The following is a 22,930-nucleotide window of genomic DNA, read 5'->3' on the forward strand; positions in this document are numbered from 1 at the left end:
TTTCCTAATTCTATTCTTTTGGACAATGGCCCACAGTTCTGTTCAGGGGTGATGGAAGAATATTTGCTCAAATGTGGTGTTGTACATAAAAAGATTTCATTATATCACCCAGAAGCAAATGGTGCTTTGGAAAGACTCAACAAAACTTTGAAAGAGAGTATTCAATTGGCTAAAGTTAACTGTCTTGTTTGGAGGAAAAAGTTGCAAAATCGGATTACGGATTACAGATTCACTCCTCATTCCCCTACTGGTAAATCCCCTTTCGAACTTTTCAAGGGCAGGTCTGCAAATACAAGTTTGTGTCCAGGGTGGATGATTTTGGATAAAGGGTTGAAGAACAATGCCATTCAGCATTCTTCAGAAGAAAAGGAACATTTATGTTGATTTTCGGAGGTCAGGTAAAGCCTCACACTTCAAAGTTGGTGAGAAGGTCAAAATTAAAGCTCCGGTAGGATGCCAGAGTTGGTAAAAATGTACTTCACCTAAAACTGTTGTTAAGCTTTTCAAAAATGCTGTAAAAACAGATGATGGTCGTATTTGGAACTATAGTCGTGTTGTACATTTTGGTGGGAGCAATATGTTTGACCCTAACCATTCTGATGTTTGTGTGAAATCTGGGTCCACTCGCAAGAGTATGTGAATTCGCAAATGTCCTAATTATTTGTGTGATTATGTGAAGTAATAGTTTTATATGTTTTCATCTAACTTTTATTTTGTTACTTCTTTGTAATCTACCTTTCAGAGGTATCTTTTGAAATGTAAAGGGGAAGGAGTGTGATGATGTGTCTTGGTTCCATACCTATGTTCCAGCATGGAACCAGGTCAGTGTAATGTTCTATTATCTGGTATTCTAAAAGTGTCAGTTGATCCCTGCTGGATGTTGGATGAGGTTGTATAATCTCACCCTAGTCTTCAGAAAAAACGTTTAAAAATTCTAGGCCACTTGTTTCTCATCCAGCCTAATTCTTCTCTCAAAATGCTATGTAAGAAGATCTGAAAGGGCAATCGTTAGTCCTGAATACTCCTTTCATATGCCCAACATATATTTGAAAGAATATACTACCAATCTTCCATTTTCACAGCAAATATGGCATGTCTATGCTCCCAAATATATATCTCGAAGAATAGCAGTAAAAACATGTTTTGAATGATTAAACTCGCGCCATTGTTTCCTTTTCCTCTGGTGTTGATGCCACATATAATTACTTCTCCTCCCTCTTCTATGTCAAAATGAACTTAGCCAGACAGGAATTTGATGTCTCTAGCAAGATGTCTTTAATCAGGCCAGAACTTTACAATACTGCTCCTTCTTTCTTCTCACGATACTCCAACCTCTAATTAAAATGAATTCCCCATTATCTAGGAGAATACCATCCTCTCTACTGCCTCCAATACAAAACCTGCCATGGACTCTAATGACCCAAATGCTGCCTCTGTTGCCAAAGACCTTGCTCAAACATTTATCACTGATTGGCTGACCCTCACAAATTGATCACTTTAAAGGGGTGTTACACCAATCTATCTCCAAGTTGTTCATGGTAAACCTCTTATAATAAAAACCTATCCTTGATCCCTCCAAAATGTCAAAGTACTAACCCATCTGTGGTCTTCCCTTCCTAGCTAAAATCCAAACTAATCTACCATATCACAGAAAATGTTCTTTGTGATATGCTGCAATATGGTATTAGAGCGAAGTACATCACCTATACCCTTTTCACTTTCTATAAAGCCCACTCTTGTCTTCTCATCCTTGTTGACCTAACAGCAGCATTCTTTACTGTTGCCCATCAATTTGAAAATGAAAAACAAGGAGGGCCTGGACAGATTATTATGAACTCTATCAGAGCACTGTCGATTGGTTAAAATTGGTAACTCCATTTCTGATCCCTCCCATATCACGTCCCTAAAGTCTTTATCTGAGTGACCCTAAAAAAACTCTTGCCATCTCAAACCTCAGTATGCAGATGGCAAATTTTCATGTAGAGCTATGTCTATCCACTCTACCTCCTCTTATCCTAACAATGTTATTTCGAACATGCTTTGTCAATATGTGTCCATATTTATCAAAGCTCACAGCTTACTGCTGTTTCTAACCTTTCATATTTTCAACTGCCTGCCTTGCACAGCCTAGCAAATTCTTAGCTTTTATGTCCTTTCTCTGTGCCCAAATAGGGTTCTTTCTATTGCTACCAGTAGAATCAGTCAGTCAGTCAAAATCCTTTTTTCTGCTCTGTTCGACCAATAAAAGTTTGCACAAAATCCAATACATGGGGCATGGCCAGGAAGCGCATGGAGTAAGGCGTGCAAGCCTAGGTCTCCGCTCCACCGCGTTCCGCTAACGCTGTTGCTCTTCTCCATCGAGTCTGTAGACAGGATGGAGACCCCTGAACTGCTGGGGCTCTGTGGCGCCTGGGAGTGTGGATTCTCAAGCGGCCTACCCGGTATCCTCTACGGCTGCCATCTTGTGGTGGCAGACTCAGCCTTGGAACCGCAGTCAGGCTGCGCCCTCTGGCCCCTGTGTTGGGACGCAAGAGCCTACAACGAGCCCTGGTATAGCTCCTTTTGCTGGGAGGCGACCAGCCATTGCGGAAAGCGAAAGCCGCCCTTCACTCTCACCTGAGCCTCGGAGACACATGCCTTAGTCCTGCAGCACAGCCCTGGATGGTTGATCGGTAGGGGTGGGTCCGGTGTGAGGCTCTGAGGAGCCTGTTCCGGAAACTCCGAGGAGACGGTGACCCCTAAGCAGTGGAAGGTGAGCCAGCAGAGACTAGTAACTTACGGGGTCAGTCTGTCCTCCTGACGATACCCTTGGCTGCCATTCTAAGGGCGGGCCTGGCCTTCCCGACTCGACAGAGCCCTGCACCCGGTCCGGAGTGGCGCTGGAGCGACGCAAGCTCGCAGAGGTATCCCTAGGCTGGTGGCATTCCTTATGCTTTTTGGCCACCGACGAACACTTGGGGAAGCCCCCGATCCCAACTCGATCCCCGAAAGCTCACTTTGAAGCCTGGCTGCGGTGCCCTGGAGTACATGGCTATGACAGTAGGACCAATGATTTGAAGTAAGGTCTGCTGTGCGCTGCGCTTCGGAGCCCTGCTGGGGCGGCGGAAGAACTCTGGGCCCTGTGGACACTGGGGAGGCCCTGAGAAGCAGACCTGCTCACTGCTACTCTTGCTGGTCTCTATCAGTGGGGCCACAGCCCATTACCTGTGGTTGGGGAGTCTAGATGGATCCCCTCCGGGTGTCCGCAGGCAGTCATCTTACAACTGCTGGCCTGTGAACTAATCTCTGCATGTTGTATGGGATGTAAGGGGTGGTTACGCCCTTTGGTGACAGCAGAAGATCCTGGGATGCTTGTAATGGCCTTCGCTCATGCTGGACAAGGAGAGAATTGTGGTGGTGCTCTGAGGTAGGCCGTGGCCTCTGCTGCCTGAAGACGTACCTGTGGGGTCATCTTTGCTGGGCGGGTGCCCATCCTATGGACTCTGGTCCTGTGCTGTGGGCTGTTGTGGGGGAGAGACCCCGTGCTACGTGTGGTGGTTCGTCTTGGTAGCATGGTAATACTGTGATGCCTGTGTGGGACATCTGGGGCTCCTTTGGCCTGGCTCGCAGACAGCCCTACACAACTAAATAATAGTTGCCAAGTCTTTGCTCCTCAACGCCTTTCTACCCCATTCTCAGGGTCTGACCTTTCTCCATCGTTGGACTCACGGTCCCCCTGAAGCGCCCTGTCATGCCTCCTATAAATAAAGCACATAAAGACGCTGAGTCTACCACGGCTCGTGACAATCCAGCCACCTCCCTCTGGTCTAAAGCTACTCCTCATTCACAGGAAGACTCCAACTCTTCAACTCTGGAATCAGGGAAGTCCACCTTGGAGGTGCCACTCACCCAGGCATTCATGGTGTCCCTCCTGCAGGAAATCAAAGACGAGATTGGCTCTCTAAGACAGGACTTCAAGACAGGCCAGCAGGAAATCCATTGAGAGGTCAGGGAAATTGGAGAAGAGTCGATGACCTTGAATGCACTGTGGACACCAGAGCTGAGGATCAGTAAAATCTGTGGAAGAGAATGATGGAAATCGAGGAGCAGAATATTTCCTTTAAGCTGAAGCAAGAGAACCTTGAAAATCGCAGTCTGCTAAACAACCTGCGCATCAGGGGGGCTCTATTGGGGGGAGAAGGCAAAAACATCCTGACATATACAGCAGAACTTTTCCAAGCCATCCGAGAGAACGAGGAGGCCTCACCACCTATGTTTGACAGGGCTCATCGGGTCTGTGGCCCACACAATCTGCCTAACTTCATTCTGGACAACCTTACTAGAGTCCATTACTATGCCGATAAAGAAACTATTCTGAAAAAAATACAAGGGATTAAAACGATTTCTTACAATGGCCTCTTGATACAAATACCAGTCACACTTTGACAGCGAAAAGATTTCAAGCCCGTCACAGAAAAGCTGAGGGATCTCAACATCAAATACCAATGGGGTCATCTATTTGCCTTAATGTTTACATGATAGGGCAAAAGGCGAGTCCTTCGTTCACTAAACAATGCAAAACAGCTTCTGCAGCTCCCATCGGAGTCTGATGGAGGGGACCTGTCTTCACCGGGAGAGCGCTGAGAGGGGCCTCTTCTCCTGATATGGTTCACAGTCATGCCTCCTAAAGCCAGACTCCGCATACAGGAACTTGATTCTTCCAAAACTAAACAGTAAATCATCAGTCATATTTGCTCCCTGAGTGGCTCTTCCTCTCCAGCTCATACAGAGTAAACACTCCCTGGCTTTGCTGTCTCCTGCAATGGGGCCACATGTACCTCGACTTAGACTTGACGTGAATCCGGCTCTGGGAAGGAAGTCCTAGATACTGTTAGAGGATGGTTGAAAACTGAGGGAGACATTGCATGTAGCCTAAAGTCACACTTGACCCTCTTGCATAAAGAGACTACGTCTTTGGAGGACGTCGGAGCCGTGACCGCGGCTGACATTCTCGGGATTGGCCCGATGGATGGAGCAAATATCCCTTTTCCTAAACATTGCCACAGGACAGTTGTGGCGGAGGCCCACAAACCTCTGTGCGACTGCCACCCCACCTACAGAGTCCCGTAGGAGAGTGACTTTTCCGGAATGGCCCATCTGTGTTACACTGGGCCGTTCTTGATAGACTCTGTTTGTGCCTGGCCCGGTTGGCCATCAGTTGTTGTATCCTTCATTTTATTTTTCTTTCCTTTTTCTTCACAGTTTCTTTTTTTCTTTTAGATGTGCTGATTTTAGGGGTATGAGAGTAAACACGAGTGCTTTGCTGGGTGATACTTGGGCTTGTACTGCTATGCTGAAGAGCTGCGATGGCCCTTTCGTTCTACTGGGGGACATGAGGTTCTGGAGGAAGGGACCCAGGCCTACAGGGTCGCTGTGACGGTTGCAGGGGTCATACTTCTCTTGCAAGAATGTTATGATGGGCCACAATACATTTCTCTCTCTAAATGTAAAGGGTCTGAACTCCCCTAACAAGAGGCGTCAGGTTTGGGGATAGGTGGTCTCTAACCTTTGTTAACACATATGCCCATAATCAGCACCAGGATGCTTTCCTATGCCTACTCCTTAGGGAGCTCCTACAGTCAGTCACAACTCCCATTGTCCTCGTGGGCGGTTTTAATTTGGTCTGGGACCCAGAATGGGATTGTACTACCAGACAAAGTTCTGGTGCGATGTTGGCGGCCCTGAGGAATGTCATCACAGACTTAGGCTTAGGCTTAGTTAATGTCTGGAGACATCTACACCCGGACTCTAAGGACTATTCCTTTTTCTTCCATTCGCAACAGTCATATCCTCGTATAGAATATTATTTCTTCTCTCTCCCCCTGATCCATCCACTGAGCGATGCGGAGATATCTGAAATATCTTTATAAGATCACTATCACTGGTTTCCTTCCAACCCCCTAATCCACGTAGGGAGTCCGTACCCCGCTAGAGGCTGCCCCCTCAGGTCCTTCGGGACCCTGTGGATGTGGTGGATATCCAAAAATAGACTGAGGCCTTCTGTCTTGCTAATTCCCTTACCAACACCTCTGAGGACACTCGATGAGATGCTTTTAAAGCTACTATTCAGGGAGTTATCACATCTATATCGATCTCCAGGACCACGGAGGCTAGGTTGGTTGAGACCACTCTCTCTGGAGACATCAAAACACTGGAATGCAGGGATCATCTTCATCTGTCCCTCCTCAATAAGTGGCGCCTCGCTGAATTGCAAGGCCAATTGCACCTGCATCACACCAATACGGCAGAGAGAATTCTACTCAACCTCAAGCAGAAGTTCTACACAGGGGGTGATAAGGTTGGGGCGTGTCTGGCACGGCGCCTTCCAGCGCAGACCGCCAGAGCACACATCACCAAACATAGGCCCCCAGATGGCTCATGGGCCATTTTGGAGGTGGATAAAGGTCTTAAACTGTAGAATTTCTATGGGGACCTCTATGTAAATACTCCTTGTACTCCTGATGCTGTACTGACTTTCTTAACTCTTGCACTTGGGATCCTATTGATCCTCACTTTATGAAATTGCTGGAAAATCCCATTACTCATGATGTGATTGCTAAGGCTTTGAAACAACTTCCACTTGGTAAGACCCCCGGGCCGGATGAATTACCTGTCACTTTTTAGCGGGTCTATTACCCGCAGCTTCGAGACCATTTGCTTAATCTTTTTTTATAGTTTCACAGATATCACAGTTCTCACCACCTCCATGAACGAAGTGGAGGTGGTCCTTATCTCATAGCCAGGTAAAGACTATTCCTTTCCTGCGTCCTACCGCCCCATTGCTTTGTTAAACACTGATGCAAAGATTAATACAACCATTTTAGCCAATCGCCTGGAGCCCCATCTCCCCAGTCTCATTGACCTCGATCAAGTGGGATTTATTCAACACCGCCAGGGAGTGGACAATATCCGTCAGGTATCCCACCACGTATAAAAAAATACGCTATAGAATTATCCTTGCCTGTCTGGTATTCTTCGACCCGGAGAAAGCCTTCGATCGAGTGGACTGGGGATTCCTTAAAGAAGTATTACGGAGAGTGGGACTGGGACCGAAGATGATCTCCAGATTGATGGCGCCTTATGCAAAACCCTCTACCCACATTTGTTTCAATGGTTGTCTCACTGCCCCAATCCCCTTCTATTGGGGCACCAGACAGGGGTGCTCGCTATCCCCCCTGTTGTTCGCTCTGGTTGTGGAGCCCCTGGCTATCACCATTCATCAAGATCTGAATATACGAGGCATTTCCATGGGTGGGTATGACCATAAGGCCTACCTCTTTGCGGATGACCTCCTTCTATCATTATCCTCCACCTCAACGTCCCTCCCAGCTGTGGCTTCTCTCCTGAGGGCTTTTGAAGATGCGTCGGGATACAGGATCAATCTTGGAAAATCTCATGCTCTTAATCTTACTCTCTCTGAGAACCAGGAATTACGGAACCTGATTCCAGTACAGTGGATTGACGTATCTATTCGGTATCTGGGCCTAAACTTGACCCCTACACTCTCGACTTGTAATCAGTCTAACTGGCCTAGATATAGGAAGGCCATACAGGAGGAATTACACAGATAGAATGGCCTTCCTCTTGGCTGGTTAGGTCATATCAACACTATTAAAATGTCCCTTCTCCCTAAAGTTCTATTCCTCTTTCAAACTCTACCCACCCCAATACCTCAGGCTGATATTCTTGCCCTACAACGTAACTTTACAAAAAATTTTATGGAGCAAATCCCGCCCAGGATTTTCCAACAGGATCCTAATCTTGCCTTGTGACCGGGGTGGACTAGCGTGCCCCAATCCTTTGGAATACTATTGGGCTTGTCACCTTTAGTATATATCAGGGTGGGTGGTTCGCGAAAAACATTGGTTTTACTTGGATCGAGCGGTGGCTTGTACACCTTTGTGGGACCTGGCTTGGCTCCCGCGTGGAGCACGCACCTGCAGCGCCTACATAGCCACCCCAACGAAGACGGTATTGGAGATTTGGGACAAGTTGGCAGTCCCAAGGCCTGACATTGTTCCCATCCCCATACACGCTGGCAATGCAAACCCAAGCATTTAGTACATGGACAGAGGGCGCATGCCGGGTTATTCAGGACCTTTTTCAAGGCGAGGACTTCCTTACGTTTGATCAATGTAGGCAAAGGTTTCATCTCACAGGGGTAAATGTATGCAATATTACCAGATACGTCACTGGCTTAGCTCCCAGACCTATGTTCAGGGAGCCACTAGACAACTTACTGCCTTTGAGACCCTGGTTCGTAAATTTGAGGGATCGAAGGGTCTGAATTCTAAGACATAATCTGTTTTACAACACTCTCATGAACCCACGGATATCTGACACGGTGGGCTTTAAACCTAGACGAACATACCTCCTGAAGGGTGGACCGGTCTATGGCTTCATATTCCAAAGAGATTCCAGAGCACGCCGCAACGTGAGTCAGCATACAAGTTAATGACGCAGTGGTATTACACGCCCACCCGCTTACACCAAATGTTCCCAAGCTCCCCCTACCTATTGGAGATGCCAGAGGGATAGAGCTGATTTTATTCACATTTGATGGTCATGCCCGAATCTCACGATCTTTTTGAAGGAGGTCCTCAGCCACATCAAGGAGGTAGTGCGATTTCCTATTCCTTCTTCCCTGGCAGTTACGCTTTTAGACATTAAACCCTCAACACTAAATGTTATGACATACGCAGAGTTGTGCTTGATTCTCCATTTACTAGCAGCGGCTAGACAGTCAATAGCCTTATTTTGGAAGAAACTGCATCCTCCCCCTATTGCCACCTGGTTTCTTCACCTGTGGAATGTTTTAGGTCTTCAATTGCTTACCGCCCACATTAACCATACAGGCACACGTTTCACCCGCACTTGGCAGCCTCTTGTGCACTATTTCACCACGACCAGGCATTCCCGTTTGGCTCCCCCCAGACTTTGGGCCTTACAGTTGTTTGAGGACTCCCTTCAATCATACTCTAGAGGCCAGAAGCCGGACTCTCCGGAGCGACCCACCTAGGCCCGACGACTTGGCCTTTTCCATCCATATGGCCCCCCAGCTTCTGGACGAGGGGCGGCTTCCTCTCAGTGCATCCTCTTGTTTCTTTTTCTTTCTGTGTGAGAATTTCACATTTGGTTCTTCTTTTATTTTATTCTCTATATGTAATTGATGACAGCTCCCTGTTGCTTTCCTGATTAGAGGGCCACCATAGATTAGGGGAAAAATTGATATTTGATGACATTTCCACTTCTAAGTTGGTCTTTCTCCGCTCTCCCTGCAATGGGTCTCTTGTTAGGAGAAATGGAGACGGAGCTTGGATGGGTGTTGTTCCCCTTTATTGTGCCACATTTTGGTATGTAGGGACTGATTGTATTTTGCATGGGCTAGATCCTGATATGTATGTTTTCATTAAGTTGTTGCACTATGTACCATGGAAAGTGGGCTTATTTGATGCTTTCTTTACAGGGACATGAGTTTTCAATTTGTTTGGCTTGTGTTGTATGCTTTATAATCAATAAACACAATTTACATAAAAAAGCAACAACCAAAAAATCCAATACATTTCCATGTAAAATACTAAATAAATACATACATTTTTAAAATATAACCATTAAAAAGAAAAACATAATAAACATCTAATATCTACTGCGTATCGTAAGTACAGTTAAGTATAATTTAAGACAGCGTATACAGTATCTATATTGTCTAAGGATAATAAATAGTCCAAGGCTCTCTCATGTGACCTGGTTTCCTGTACTAATAGTAGGGGGCAAAGAAATGGCCTTCTCTGTGGGGTATAGAGTTTACACAAAAGAATAATAATCTTGATGCTTTGATGTGTAAAGCCTTCACAGGGGCAGTGGGGAAGTAATGAAAACCACGTGCCTTGAGTCAATTTTTCGTACTCCCCTCTGTGAACACTTTTGATTTTATGTTTAGGATTTATTATGCATTTCTTATATAGCTGCTGTAGTAGTAGTAACATAGCTTTATTTCGGTTACAAACCTTAACAAGCATTGTCATAGCCAATAGGTCTCGCTTTTGGGACCTTATAAGTATTTAATTATGCAGCACAATATCCTTGGTGCAATAACATCAACTGTTGCATGGCTAAAAACTTATAAGGACCCAAAGGAGAGACCTATTGGCTATGCCAATGCTTGTTTTTAGAGGCATAAGTTGGCAAGGTATGCTCAGACGCGAGTCCCTTGCTCACTTTGCCACTGGATTCAAGCAAGCCTTGCTGAAGACGGCTGGAATGCCAGAAACCGGTCCTAGGAAGCTTGTTTCCGGTCCAGGGAAGGCATGGCTTGACAATTTGGGCTGGACTGTTCCCATGAGGCACAGGGTCAGACTGATCTACATATGGCCATGTCTGAACTGGTTGTATCTGTTGTATCCCTCGTGCAACTTTCACCACCCTGAATAGTTTGCTGATATATCTGATGTGGGCTGGTAAACAGAGCAGGGTGAAACTAGAGGTGTTGAAACTGGATACGGACACTGTTGTCACACAGTATACTGTCAAACCACATTTTGATGTGAAAGTGACATTTTGGGACCATTTTTGGGAATTCACGAAAAACTTATTAACCCCTTCCATGCTCATGACGGAACGGTTCCGTCATCAGCGTCGGTGCTCCGGTGCTGATGACGGAACATTTCCGTCATGAGCCAATACGCTTTTAAACCCTTCAGCACTGCAGCGAAATTCGTGCAGCACTGAAGGGGTTAAAAAAATAACAATTTCTAAAACCCTTATATTTTCGGCAGTAAACACGGATGCTTCTATGAATCAGCCGCACAGAGTTTTACAGGTAGAGATACAAAAGTAATAGACAGGCAGATGTTACGATGCAGAACATGGAGAGAAATGCAAAAAGTGGAAGAGAGACACAGAGAGAGAAAGAGAGTTAGTAAGAAGAGATAGGAGGAGGCAGAGAGAAAATGATACGAAAGTACTCGAAAGAGTGAACAGTGCGGTAAAGAGACAAGCCTAGAGAAAAGTAGAGACAGACAGAGGCTCAGATAGAGATTGAGCAGGCGGTGGGAGGAAAGTAAGGGCTGGGAGAGCAGGCAGAGATAGGCGAAGACTGCGCTAGATAAAGTGACAGAAATATAAAAAGTGAAGCTCAGCCAAGGGCGGGGAGGGCAGAAGAGGTAACGAGTGATGACATGAAAGGCACAGAGAGAGAAAGAGAGTTAGTAAGAAGAGATAGGAGGAGGCAGAGAGAAAATTATACGAAAGTACGCAGAAGTATGAACAGTGCGGTAAAAAGACAAGCCTAGAGAAAAGTAGAGACAGACAGAGGCTCAGATAGAGATTGAGCGGGCGGTGGGAGGAAAGTAGGGGCTGGGAGAGCAGGCGGAGAGAGGCGAAAACTGCGCTAGACAAAGTGATAGAAATATAAAGAGTGAAGCTCAGCCAAGGGCAGGGGAGGGTAGAAGAGGTAACGAGCGATGACATGAAAGGGTGCCCGGAGAGAGAGAGAGACGCTTAATTACCCATGACAACAAAGGAAAGGCAGATGGTGGCTGCGCGCTTGCACACGTACGTGCACTCAAGCTTGTGGCCAGCAAAAGCCTGGGTAGCACTTTGAAAATCCACTAACTAAATGTCTCGCCAGAGCAGCTGCGCTGCCTCTAGTGAGACCTAAAAAGCACAAGTAAGCATCTCATAGCAACAAACAATACATGATCATATTATCTAAAAGCAATTAGCATCCTTTCCAATCATTCCCATGGTTCCTTAGAGGGTAACAAATAATTCAAAAATCATTATCGAATAAAAAATACAATCAAACTTGCAGATCTATAGCTGCTGTATATCACTGTGGTGGTGTTTTTAACCGAACATTTGCCGTAGGCCTAATGATGAAGGAATTTATTCCCTCACTTTTTTAATGCTCCTGAGCAGTATCTAACCTAACATCCTGCTTTGTTACGACACACATATGTTTATAAAGTTGTCTGTAAGCCCTGCTTGTACTAATATATTTTTCCTACTGTCTTTCTCTTGTTAATAGCTGTTCTCAGTTCCAGTCTTCTGTTTTTCTGGACCAACACACCTGTGACGTTTGCAGCTCCCCTTTTCCTTTGACCAAATATATGCTCTTCGTTTAACATTCCTCCAATCAACTACATGCATTTGCTCGCCCATACTCCAGGCCTCAGTATTATCACAGTGCCACTTTTGCCACCCTATACTGTATGAATTACACAAGGGCTGAACATGTTTTCTCCTGTTCTTTGTGTTACAAGATGACCTTGCTACTCAATTCCAGATTTATATGAAGAGGTCGTGTCTCTCTCCCACCTTATGGTTATTACTGTATGCTGTAATTTGACTTTGCTCTTCAAATCTGCTGACCCTTGATACTGCTTCACAAGACCAATGAACTGCTGCCAATTTCTATTCAATGGTGATGACTTGGTACTCTCAGCTGAGAAATGCTTTCAATCTGTGTGCTACAATTGTATTTGCTTCTGCAGATATTAATACAAATTCTGTTTCATTTAAAAATATGTGTATTAGAATCAATGCTTTCGCAAACTGTAGGTATTGGTCTTTTACAAATACTACATACAACACTCTAAACCCCGGGTGAATGGATTTATTGCTACATAAACAACAAATAAATAAAATAATACAATCCGGTAACCAGCGATGTATCTTGCAGGCCTTCTCAATACATTCCTCTGAGCTCTGCTTTCATATGTAAATAAAGAATTCACAGTTAACCACGACAGAAAAGTCCCAGGAGCCAGAGTACCTAATTACAAGTGCAAGGGATTCAAAGTGGGAGAAGCCGACAGTTGAGTGGAGAAGGGAAGGACTGAGGGAGATGGTGGTTAGAGTTAAAACTAAATGAAGAGTGGAATAAGGAGCATAGACAGAGGGGTGACAACACAGAAGAAAGGTCATTGGCTCCTGAAATTAGGCAGCAAAGGTCTGGGTGTGAGAGGATCAACAGAAAATGTAACCAGCAGTAAAAGGAGAAGGAGTGAGAGAACTCGAAAGAGAGACATAAGAAACACATGGTCGACGGGCACTTTTGTATTTTTACAGATATGTAGTCAGCAACTGTGTTGCAATAAATAAATATATCAGCAGTGACTGTCTTTACGTAGGCTCTCGTTATGAATAGAATGTAATTATAGATAGACTGTCATTCCCATCTTGGCTAGAAAGGAAATGTCTGGCCAAATAGGGAATTACAATGTATGTGACAAAACCACAATTCCCATGTTGTTCACCTATAGATTTCTCATCTGAAAACAGAGTGAAAATAGGTTTTAGGAATGAGGAAATAAAATGCTGTATTCGGAGTGGAAAGGCCAATTCTTGTGATTTTACAATTTGCCATTGAGGAAAACTCTGCAGATCTGGGAGCAGAAATTCTTAACTTGCAATCCAACCTTTTGTCATATTTAATATAACCTGTTACCTAAAGTGTTTGCCTAACGCACTCTATATAAAACATTAGATAGGAAAATGCAACTCTGACTGCAATAAGGGAACAGACTGTAAGCATAAGGGAAGTATAGCTTTCTTACCAGAAGTTTTTGTAGCGCCTAAATTGATTTAGAAGAGAAAAAGAGAATGTAGGTATTCAATTAGTCAGCATATTAACACAACCTCCATGGCAATGTTTACATAAAACAAACAATCGCCGTTGAATGAACAAAACGTTGACATTTTAAATGTTCCAACCCCCTCTGGTGAGGGCTTATTTCTGTTCTTAACTGAATTGTTACTTTATGGCACCTAATCAGCAAATGGTTCCCTTTTGTTGCTAGCACCTGAACACTTGTCATGCTGCCATTGTAGCATAAACATCGTATTTTTTATTTTATTTCGGGGTACTGGTTTACATATTTGCTTGATGGAACTTGTAGGGCCTCACAATCATTAGTGATTAATATCCCAGGAAACATGTAACACTTTCAGCCTGTCTTTGCTTTTTACCCGAAAGCAATTTCCATGCTGGTTGTTTTCAGATCATCAGTAAAAGGTTTTGATACTAATTTAAATTTTACATCACTTATCATCTCAGTCTTTTTCATATCGGTCCTCATTCACTCTATCAGGGTGAATCTTCACTCTGATGACATGCAACCTGTTTGCCCTTAAAAGTCAGTTCCTTCTCTTCAAACCTAAATAAACTATGGGGCATATTATTTAGATGTGCGTTATATAACGCACATTGCACATTTCCATATCGCCGGCTATCGCTCGATTTTTTTGCCATGTTAGCGCGTAATTATCAATGCGCAACACGTAGGCGAAATTAAATCCGGCGATAGTCGGCAATATGGAACATTAGCGCATGAAAACAAACATTGTTTTCACGCGCTAATGTGTGCCTTGATAATATGGGGGGGTGAATTCAGCGTTATGATCCACACCCCCATGTTATCAATGCCTTAACACCTGGTCAGAGCAGGCGTTGGGAGACCTGCGATAAACGAGTTTATCGCAGGTCTTCTTCTCCCAACGCCTGCCTTGGTAATAGGGTGTTCCCACCTCCAACCACATTTTACATGTGGTTGGACGTGGGAACGCCCACTTTGCATGTCATTAGCGATGTTTCTCGCTAACATGCAAAGTGGGCTTGAGGCAGGTGTTAGCATGCCCTTGTTAATAGGGCGCTGGAAGTATTGCCGCTTTCTCAGCACAATTCGCCGAAAAAGCGGCGATACTTCAGCTTGCTAATATGCCCCTATGTGTTTTAAATGTCAAATTCGACCTATTTGGATATACAAAGGCGACTCCCTTCCCACTTCCCAAATCATAGCATGTTTGCAAATGCATGGCCAGAGGAGCAGGAGCCAACAGAGGGCAGCCAGGGCGTTGGACTGAGATGAAGATGACTGGCTTCAGGATAATGAAGGTTACTAATAAGCACTTGTAGCAAAACCACCTTTACTGCTGTCTCATTACTGCCTTACACTGCGAAGAAGTCCTAAGTACCAAGAGTCTCAGGTATGCATCTGACCCAGAAACGAAACAAGGCATCGTAGTACATGCCAAAGCCACATTCACTAAACCAGAGAGGGAGAGTCATTCATATATCCACCAGCAGGGCTGGAGAAGGCCAAGGCCGAGTTCCTATCTAAACTAAGCAGCACAGTCTAATGTACCAGCAAGGCTGAGAATGATAGAAACCTTATCGTCATAAGGCAACCAATTGATCAAGTGCAAAATAATCGACTTATGATTGAAGTTAAGCTAATATCCCAAGAGTAAGCCATCACGGAACGAACACCCTCTGTCTGAAAAATGCATCAACCAAAAATGACATGCAGCACCCATGAACTCAGGAACCAACCACATGCCCAACCATAGGAATCCCATGGGTTCCAGTGAGGAAAAGAGGATAGCAGAGAATCCAGACTCCTCCAACCCGGGCAAATGCAGAGGATCAAGAACCCTCAGCTGGAAAGGAACCAGAACTAATGATCCACAAAAGAAACCTCCAAAATGTTAAAATGTGTCCTCCATTTGAGTGCAACTCTAGGAAAATAGCTAAGATCCCAAGGGACTATAACTCTCATGACTAGATAATGAAGACAGTACTGTAAACATCATCAACAACCACCCCCGAGCACAGTGGGCCATCCGGGCCTAGCTGGTACAACTGCAGATGATGACTGCAGGCCAATATCTTCTTTAGCCTTTCCTCCCACCAACTACTGCCTGAAGCATCTCATGACACCCATCTATCTTGGATAAGGCCTTTCCTGATGCAGATCACTTGTTGATATAGGTTCATGGGTCACCATATATCCAGTGTTCCTCGCCTGCATGACCTCTATCATTCACTTAGCATTTTCTTTTACATTTAAAATATCATATGTGACACTGAAAATTCAAAACCATTTCAAATATTGTATGGTTCTGATGGTTTTCTCAGAACGATTTTGGATCATTGTTGCAAATCATTGTTTAAGCTAAAATTCAGGACTTTTGTTCACACTGTTGTTATATGCCAATTCATAGCCATAGCAGAACTTCATAATGAAACATTTTTCTCAGAAATGTGAAACCCTGATACACAGCCTCTTTCTCCATCCATCACTGTGACCATATGAGGGGAATCTTGCCATCATTCAATTGTCTGCTATACTCCTTTCCTATGCCATAATGTGTCTCATTGTAACACCAGCGAACCATTTGCACAACGTTTGGCCTCACAATTATGCTATAACAAACCCAGCTTCTATAACAATTAGACTTGTAAAAAAGAAGCTTAAAACCTAAGGACTCTTTGCAAATTCAGAGACTTTAATTGACCACCAGAACTTCTGTCAGTATGTAAAAACTACTGGGCAGCTATTCTACACAACTGATATCTCTGTCTGAATAGATACACTCCAACATTCTTATCAAACTAAGTCAATATCATTAATCCCTCGTAGCAAGAAACTTGCCTGTTCATCATGCTCAATACCATCAACTCTGCCCATTAACATCGTTAACAGTTGCAAGATCATGACACAAGGCAAGTAATCGATCCTTCTAAAATATGAGTACAATTTTCTCAATGCGTTTGAAAAAAATAGTTCCCATCTTAATGTACACTCTGCCACTACTTCAATCCCCTCATTTGTTAACCATTTCACCCCCACTACTGCCTTCCCAGCCACCACATCTTCCAACAGCTTACACCCTCCCCTCTCCGTTCCACTAACTCTTCTGAGACCAAGGGCCATGCCTAGCCTACCATTCTGCCATGGGAGTGAAGGAAATTACTCGATCCGTATGGTGGAGAGGTCGCCCACATAATTTATAAATGACCGCCAAGCAGGCTATCATTCATAAAAGCAATGCCAGGAACTGCAGTTATGGTGGTTCATGCAATGCATATTACTCTGTGCTACAGGACTACAGCACCAAAAGTAATCCATAAAAAAAAAATCCTGAAAGGTATCTTCTTTTCGAAAAGAAAAAAATGTAGTGCTTTTATCACCATGGGAACCTTCTCCAAAGGCTGGGGAGCATAATAATAATGTTACTGTTCCTCATCATCAGGTTTTACCTGGTGGTAAGAAACAGTAAAAAAATGACTACATGTCCACCATCCAATTTGGGTGGTTGGACATGTAGACATTACTCTAAGGGCCCTCACTCGCCAGAGCCATTGGAGGATTCCAGGGTGCAGACAGAGTAGTCTTCTCCATGGTCATACTGAAGGTCTGCCTGCATATAAATCAGGTGGATGGACCTTCATATTGGCAGTATGTATACTCCGTCGCTGTTGCGACAGAGAATACATACTGCCAAACCTGGGATTTGCTGAAAAAAATGCTTATAACATTAACGACCTAATCTTTGACCTCTCTCCCATTTAACAGCCATCACAGAGACATGGTTCAGAGATGCCTCTATGTCTGACATAAATTACATCCTCTTTCCTAACTATAACATCCTAATGTAGGATGAAGAGTAGAAGGATTTGTGTGGCCCTAAATTCACCGTAATTTAATCTCTGTAAAGGAGATACCAATCCCTCATTTGAGTTTTCCTACTACCTGCTTTGTAGCTTTGTAGAGTGCTGACTAGTCCACCGTCAACCATTGCAGTGATGTACCATCCTGCTAAAGATTGCCTTGTGTCCTTTCCCTCTGATCTACTTCATCTTGCCTGACATATTCTGCCCTTATCTAACTGCACCAATATACTTAGAGACCTTTAAATCTGGTCTGATAATACATCAAATTCCGAAAGGAGATGGATATTTTGGGCTTCTCCCAAAGCTCGATGTCTAATAAACAACCTAGTAGAAAATGATTCAGTCCTACTTTTGTCCACCACCCCAACTGCTACTTTTTGAATGCCTATGAAGCTACCCTGGTCTGATTGTGATGTCATTAGCATCTGCATTGCTAACGAGTTTAGGTATAAGTTGACCCGGCACATGACTCCTCACATCCTGAACTCATGGAGGATTCTTAACAGCATACAACATGAGTATTTTTCCAATTACTGCTCAATATTCATGATCCCCATTTGGAATCCATGAATGGTCTCCATTGATCTAGGAAAATCACAATTGCCCTGGACATTGCAGTCCAGGACTCCACATTTAAAATGTCCTAATGAAATCCAAAAATTGGTTCACAGACAAAATCCTGCATCTGAAATGCAAATGTAGGGCTCTTAAAAGACAACGGAACAAAACAAAACTCCCTATAGAACAGATGGTCTGCAGAGTTCATTCAAGGGGATAGAAGATAGCCTGTATTAGAACTAAAAGGCATAACCTCGATCTTGCATTAATGGCACTAATAATTCACTTAAATATTTATTTGTATATTCGAGGCGATGGTAACTCACTACGTTCTGTTAAAACTCGAGGTGTCTTCCTTTGAAACTTGTGAAAACGTATTTTCCTATTCCACTAATAATATCTCAGCTCTAAGAGAGAGATCTCCACCTCAGCTCATTGTCCCAATGACCTCTAATACCCATTGCTCCCACTCTCTCAGAATTTACTCCAGCCTCAAAGACGTAAGTGAGAAATAAACCTAAAACCTTTAAGAAAACCTCCAAGCTCTACGACAATTTGTCACTGGGCCAATAATTAACTTTTCCTTCCCCAGTGAATCCTTTCCTAAACCCCCCAAACATGATATCATCATTCTCATCTTTAAAAAAGATTTGCAAATCAAGTGAATTTTACAAACTATAGACTATTTCTGCACCCCCCTTTGATGTCAATGCATTGAAAACTATGGTCTGCCACTCACCCTAATCCCACCCTGAGAAAGAATACATGTTCATTACTTTCCAATTAGATTTTCAAATCCCAAAAGGATACCATAACTATGTTAAAAATATTAGGGAAAAGCTACTGGCTCCTGTATATGTTGGAAACATTAAACACCATTGATCAACATATCCTTCCCAAACAGCTCTCAACTTTTGCGGCATTACTGGAGCTCCATTTACCAGGTTTACTTCACTCCTCTACCATTACTACCACAAACTCAAGACAAATTAAGCCATAGACAGAGCACAGTATATACAAGTAAACAGCTGAGTATCCACGATCAGCAAAATTGTTCAATATAAAAAGATTCAATGTGTGTTTAGTTCAGCAAGCAATCTTCATCACAATTGTTCAGTTGTTCTAACAATGATACAGCTACAGCCGACACGTGTTTTGTCGCCCACTTGCGACTTTTTCAAGGCTGTTGAACAAGATCATACACAATATTTTATATTACTTGCATTCAAAAAACTTAGAAAAGACTCTTAACCCCTTGCATGCTGATGCCGGCCCCCGGCCGTCATGCATCACAGTGCTCATGTGCTAATGATGGCTGAGGGCCGTAATGAACCCGCCCACTCTTCAAACGGCCGCACAGGCGCAGAATCGCGGCCGCGCCCAAGGGGTAACCCAGATGCGGTGATGCATGTTGTTACGGCACAAAGTGATACAAAAGGGGATGATGGACGGAGCGCTTGAGCAAATCAAACACTCACCCCCAGTCAACTGATCTGGGTTTAATCCATCACCATTCTTTAGTTCACTCAGCCACCCCAGTTCAGACATGGCTATATGCAAATCAGTCTGACCCTGTGCCTCGTGGGAACAGTCCAGCCCGAACTGCCAAGCCATGTCTTCCCTGGACCGTAAACAAGCATCCTGGGACCGGTTTCGGATTCATAATCCTCATCAGCCAGGCTATCTTGAATCCAGTGGCCAAGTGAACAAGGGTCTCACGTCTGAGCATACCCTGCCAACTTAGGGCGAACAAAGTGATACAAAAGGGGATGATGGACGGAGCGCTTGAGCAAATCAAACACTCACCCCCAGTCAACTGATCTGGGTTTAATCCATCACCATTCTTTAGTTCACTCAGCCACCCCAGTTCAGACATGGCTATATGCAAATCAGTCTGACCCTGTGCCTCGTGGGAACAGTCCAGCCCGAACTGCCAAGCCATGTCTTCCCTGGACGGGAAACAAGCATCCTGGGACCGGTTTCAGATTCATAATCCTCATCAGCCAGGCTATCTTGAATCCAGTGGCCAAGTGAACAAGGGACTCACGTCTGAGCATACCCTGCCAATTTAGGGCGAACAAAGTGATACAAAAGGGGATGATGGACGGAGCGCTTGAGCAAATCAAACACTCACCCCCAGTCAACTGATCTGGGTTTAATCCATCACCTTTCTTTAGTTAACTCAGCCACCCCAGTTCAGACATGGCTATATGCAAATCAGTCTGACCCTGTGCCTCGTGGGAACAGTCCAGCCCGAACTGCCAAGCCATGTCTTCCCTGGACCGGAAACAAGCATCCTGGGACCGGTTTCGGATTCATAATCCTCATCAGCCAGGCTATCTTGAATCCAGTGGCCAAGTGAACAAGGGACTCACGTCTGAGCATACCCTGCCAACCTAGGGCGAACAAAGTGATACAAAAGGGGATGATGGACGGAGCGCTTGAGCAAATCAAACACTCACCCCCAGTCAACTGATCTGGGTTTAATCCATCACCATTCTTTAGTTCAAACCGGTCCCAGGATGCTTGTTTCCGGTCCAGGGAAGACATGGCTTGGCAGTTCGGGCTGGACTGTTCCCATAAGGCACAGGGTCAGACTGATTTGCATATAGCCATGTCTGAACTGGGGTGGCTGAGTGAACTAAAGAATGGTGATGGATTAAACCCAGATCAGTTGACTGGGGGTGAGTGATTGATTTGTTCAAACGCTCCGTCCATCATCCCCTTTTGTATCGCTTTGTTCGCCCTAAGTGTGGCAGGGTATACTCAGACGTGAGTCCCTTGTTCACTTGGCCACTGGATTCAAGATAGCCTGGCTGATGAGGATTATGAATCCGAAACCGGTCCCAGGATGCTTGTTTCCGGTCCAGGGAAGACATAGCTTGGCAGTTCGGGCTGGACTGTTCCCATAAGGCACAGGGTCAGACTGATTTGCATATAGCCATGTCTGAACTGGGGTGGCTGAGTGAACTAAAGAATGGTGATGGATTAAACCCAGCTCAGTTGACTGGGGGTGAGTGATTGATTTGTTCAAACGCTCCGTCCATCATCCCCTTTTGTATCGTGTTGTTACGGCACAACACGTCAGGAGATGGAGGCTTCAAAACATTCACGGTTAATGCAGCGCGAGAAATACCTTCCTTACTTAGAGTGAAAATGTGGACCGGATACTAACAACTTTTCATGGTAAGATGTCGTGCTACAATTGAACACGCTCGCGAGAGGTGAGCTGCTAACGCTACATAATACGGAAATTCTTGGAGGAATGGGGTGTGTTGCTTGTGTAGTCATCCCGATCCGTCGAGGGTAGGGATGTTTGCTTTGTACAAACTCGGGCCTTTTTTCCTAACGGGACAATTTCTCTCAACAGCAATCAGTTATACTACATTAATACGAAGTATTGAGTAAGTGCAAATATTTGAGTCAATAATAACACTTTAATTATGTACCACGCTCAAGTTTGTTTTTCACACTTGTGATTCTATTCAAACAAGTGAGTGACTGGGTTTTTTAGAACTCGTTCGAGAGAATATACAGAGCATTAGTACACATGAAGGAAATGATGCTCATTGTTATTAGGGCTACTGCAAATGATGTGGAAACAGTGAAGATACTGTACCTAATAAGTATCACGCTAGGACAGAGAAATCTGGGTTTATTAATTTGACTCTCTGGCCAACATCGAATTTTTAAACAACTTAGTGATTATCAGTCAAAAAGTCTTTATTTCGAATTTTCATCATGAAATACATACTATAAAATACAAGAGTCTATACAAATCATCCTTATTATACACAATTAAGTTGATAGTTCAGAGTATGTTAATACATAAAATATAAATAGATATAAAATAGTTAAAAAGTTGTTAAAAACAATTTAAATATACAAGTAGCAAAAGACTTTGACAGCGAAATGGATAACAATAAAATCCCAATCAGTCAAAAATCCCTAACCCCTGTGGGATGCCTACTTCCGCTGGGTTGACCGATGATGTCATGTGCACCACAAATTAAGGACTGATTTTACGATCCGGAGTACCCAGGCCCAACTTTCAAATTTCGCTACACCTATAACCACTGGAGTAGAGGTGTCAGATTTCAAGATTCTACTTGCAACCTGGGCCGATCTGGTTCCTAGTAACCGACAGACTGGTGTTAACCACAAGCGTCTTGGTTGTTTATACTCCGGGCAGACAACAAGGAAGTGATCAACCGTTTCAACCTGATCCAAACAAAATGGACATTTATCACTTCCTGTGTTCATCCATCTGCTCTTTAGCCAGCGTAGTGGTAGAGTACCTACTCTAAGCTGATGGTACAATTTATGGTCTTGCTGCTTCGTTATAATGTCCCAGTATTCTTCCAAGCATGGGTCGTCCTTGGTTATCATCTCTTACATCTTTAAGGGTATATGACGCACATATTTGTTTTTTCACTAATACTAGTACTTATTTTGACGGATCTTCTTTAGTGATCTGGAGAGCAGGATTCCGGATGAATTTACAAACTTATCCTCCTAGGATAAATGAGATTTTCTACTTCTAGATTACATCTACTTGTGGAGGTATTCTTAAACATTCTTTTTACTGGTTTTAGCATGATTGGGGCTTAAGGCTTCTCTCTAGAACCTTTTCTTTTCATTCCACTTCTAACTACTCGGTGTTTTTAATAGTGTCGTAACAGCCTGTTAGCTGCTATGACATTTTTTTTGATTCACGCACATGGGTGATGTTCTCTAATATACACAATTTTGTTACTACTTGCATAATTTCACTTGGTATGAGCAGATGGACTTCTAAACTAGCATAATAGAGATAGTACCAAGAAAAGGAAAATATTTTTATTTGTCATATCTCTCCTTTTGAATACAAGTAAT

General features: G+C 43.9%; 1 protein-coding gene across 1 annotated transcript in view; it reads right to left on the bottom strand.

Moving 5' to 3' along the window:
• LOC144769215 (uncharacterized) overlaps positions 1 to 22,930 on the bottom strand; it is a 222,402-nt gene that overhangs the window by 26,085 nt on the left and 173,387 nt on the right. Inside the window, exon 10 of the mRNA XM_078653256.1 lies at positions 13,599 to 13,616. Coding sequence (XP_078509382.1) covers positions 13,599 to 13,616 — 18 coding nt within the window. The remainder of the gene's footprint in view (positions 1 to 13,598; positions 13,617 to 22,930) is intronic.

The sequence above is a fragment of the Lissotriton helveticus genome, chromosome 7, assembly GCF_964261635.1.
Source record: "Lissotriton helveticus chromosome 7, aLisHel1.1, whole genome shotgun sequence".
NCBI lineage: Eukaryota > Metazoa > Chordata > Amphibia > Caudata > Salamandridae > Lissotriton > Lissotriton helveticus.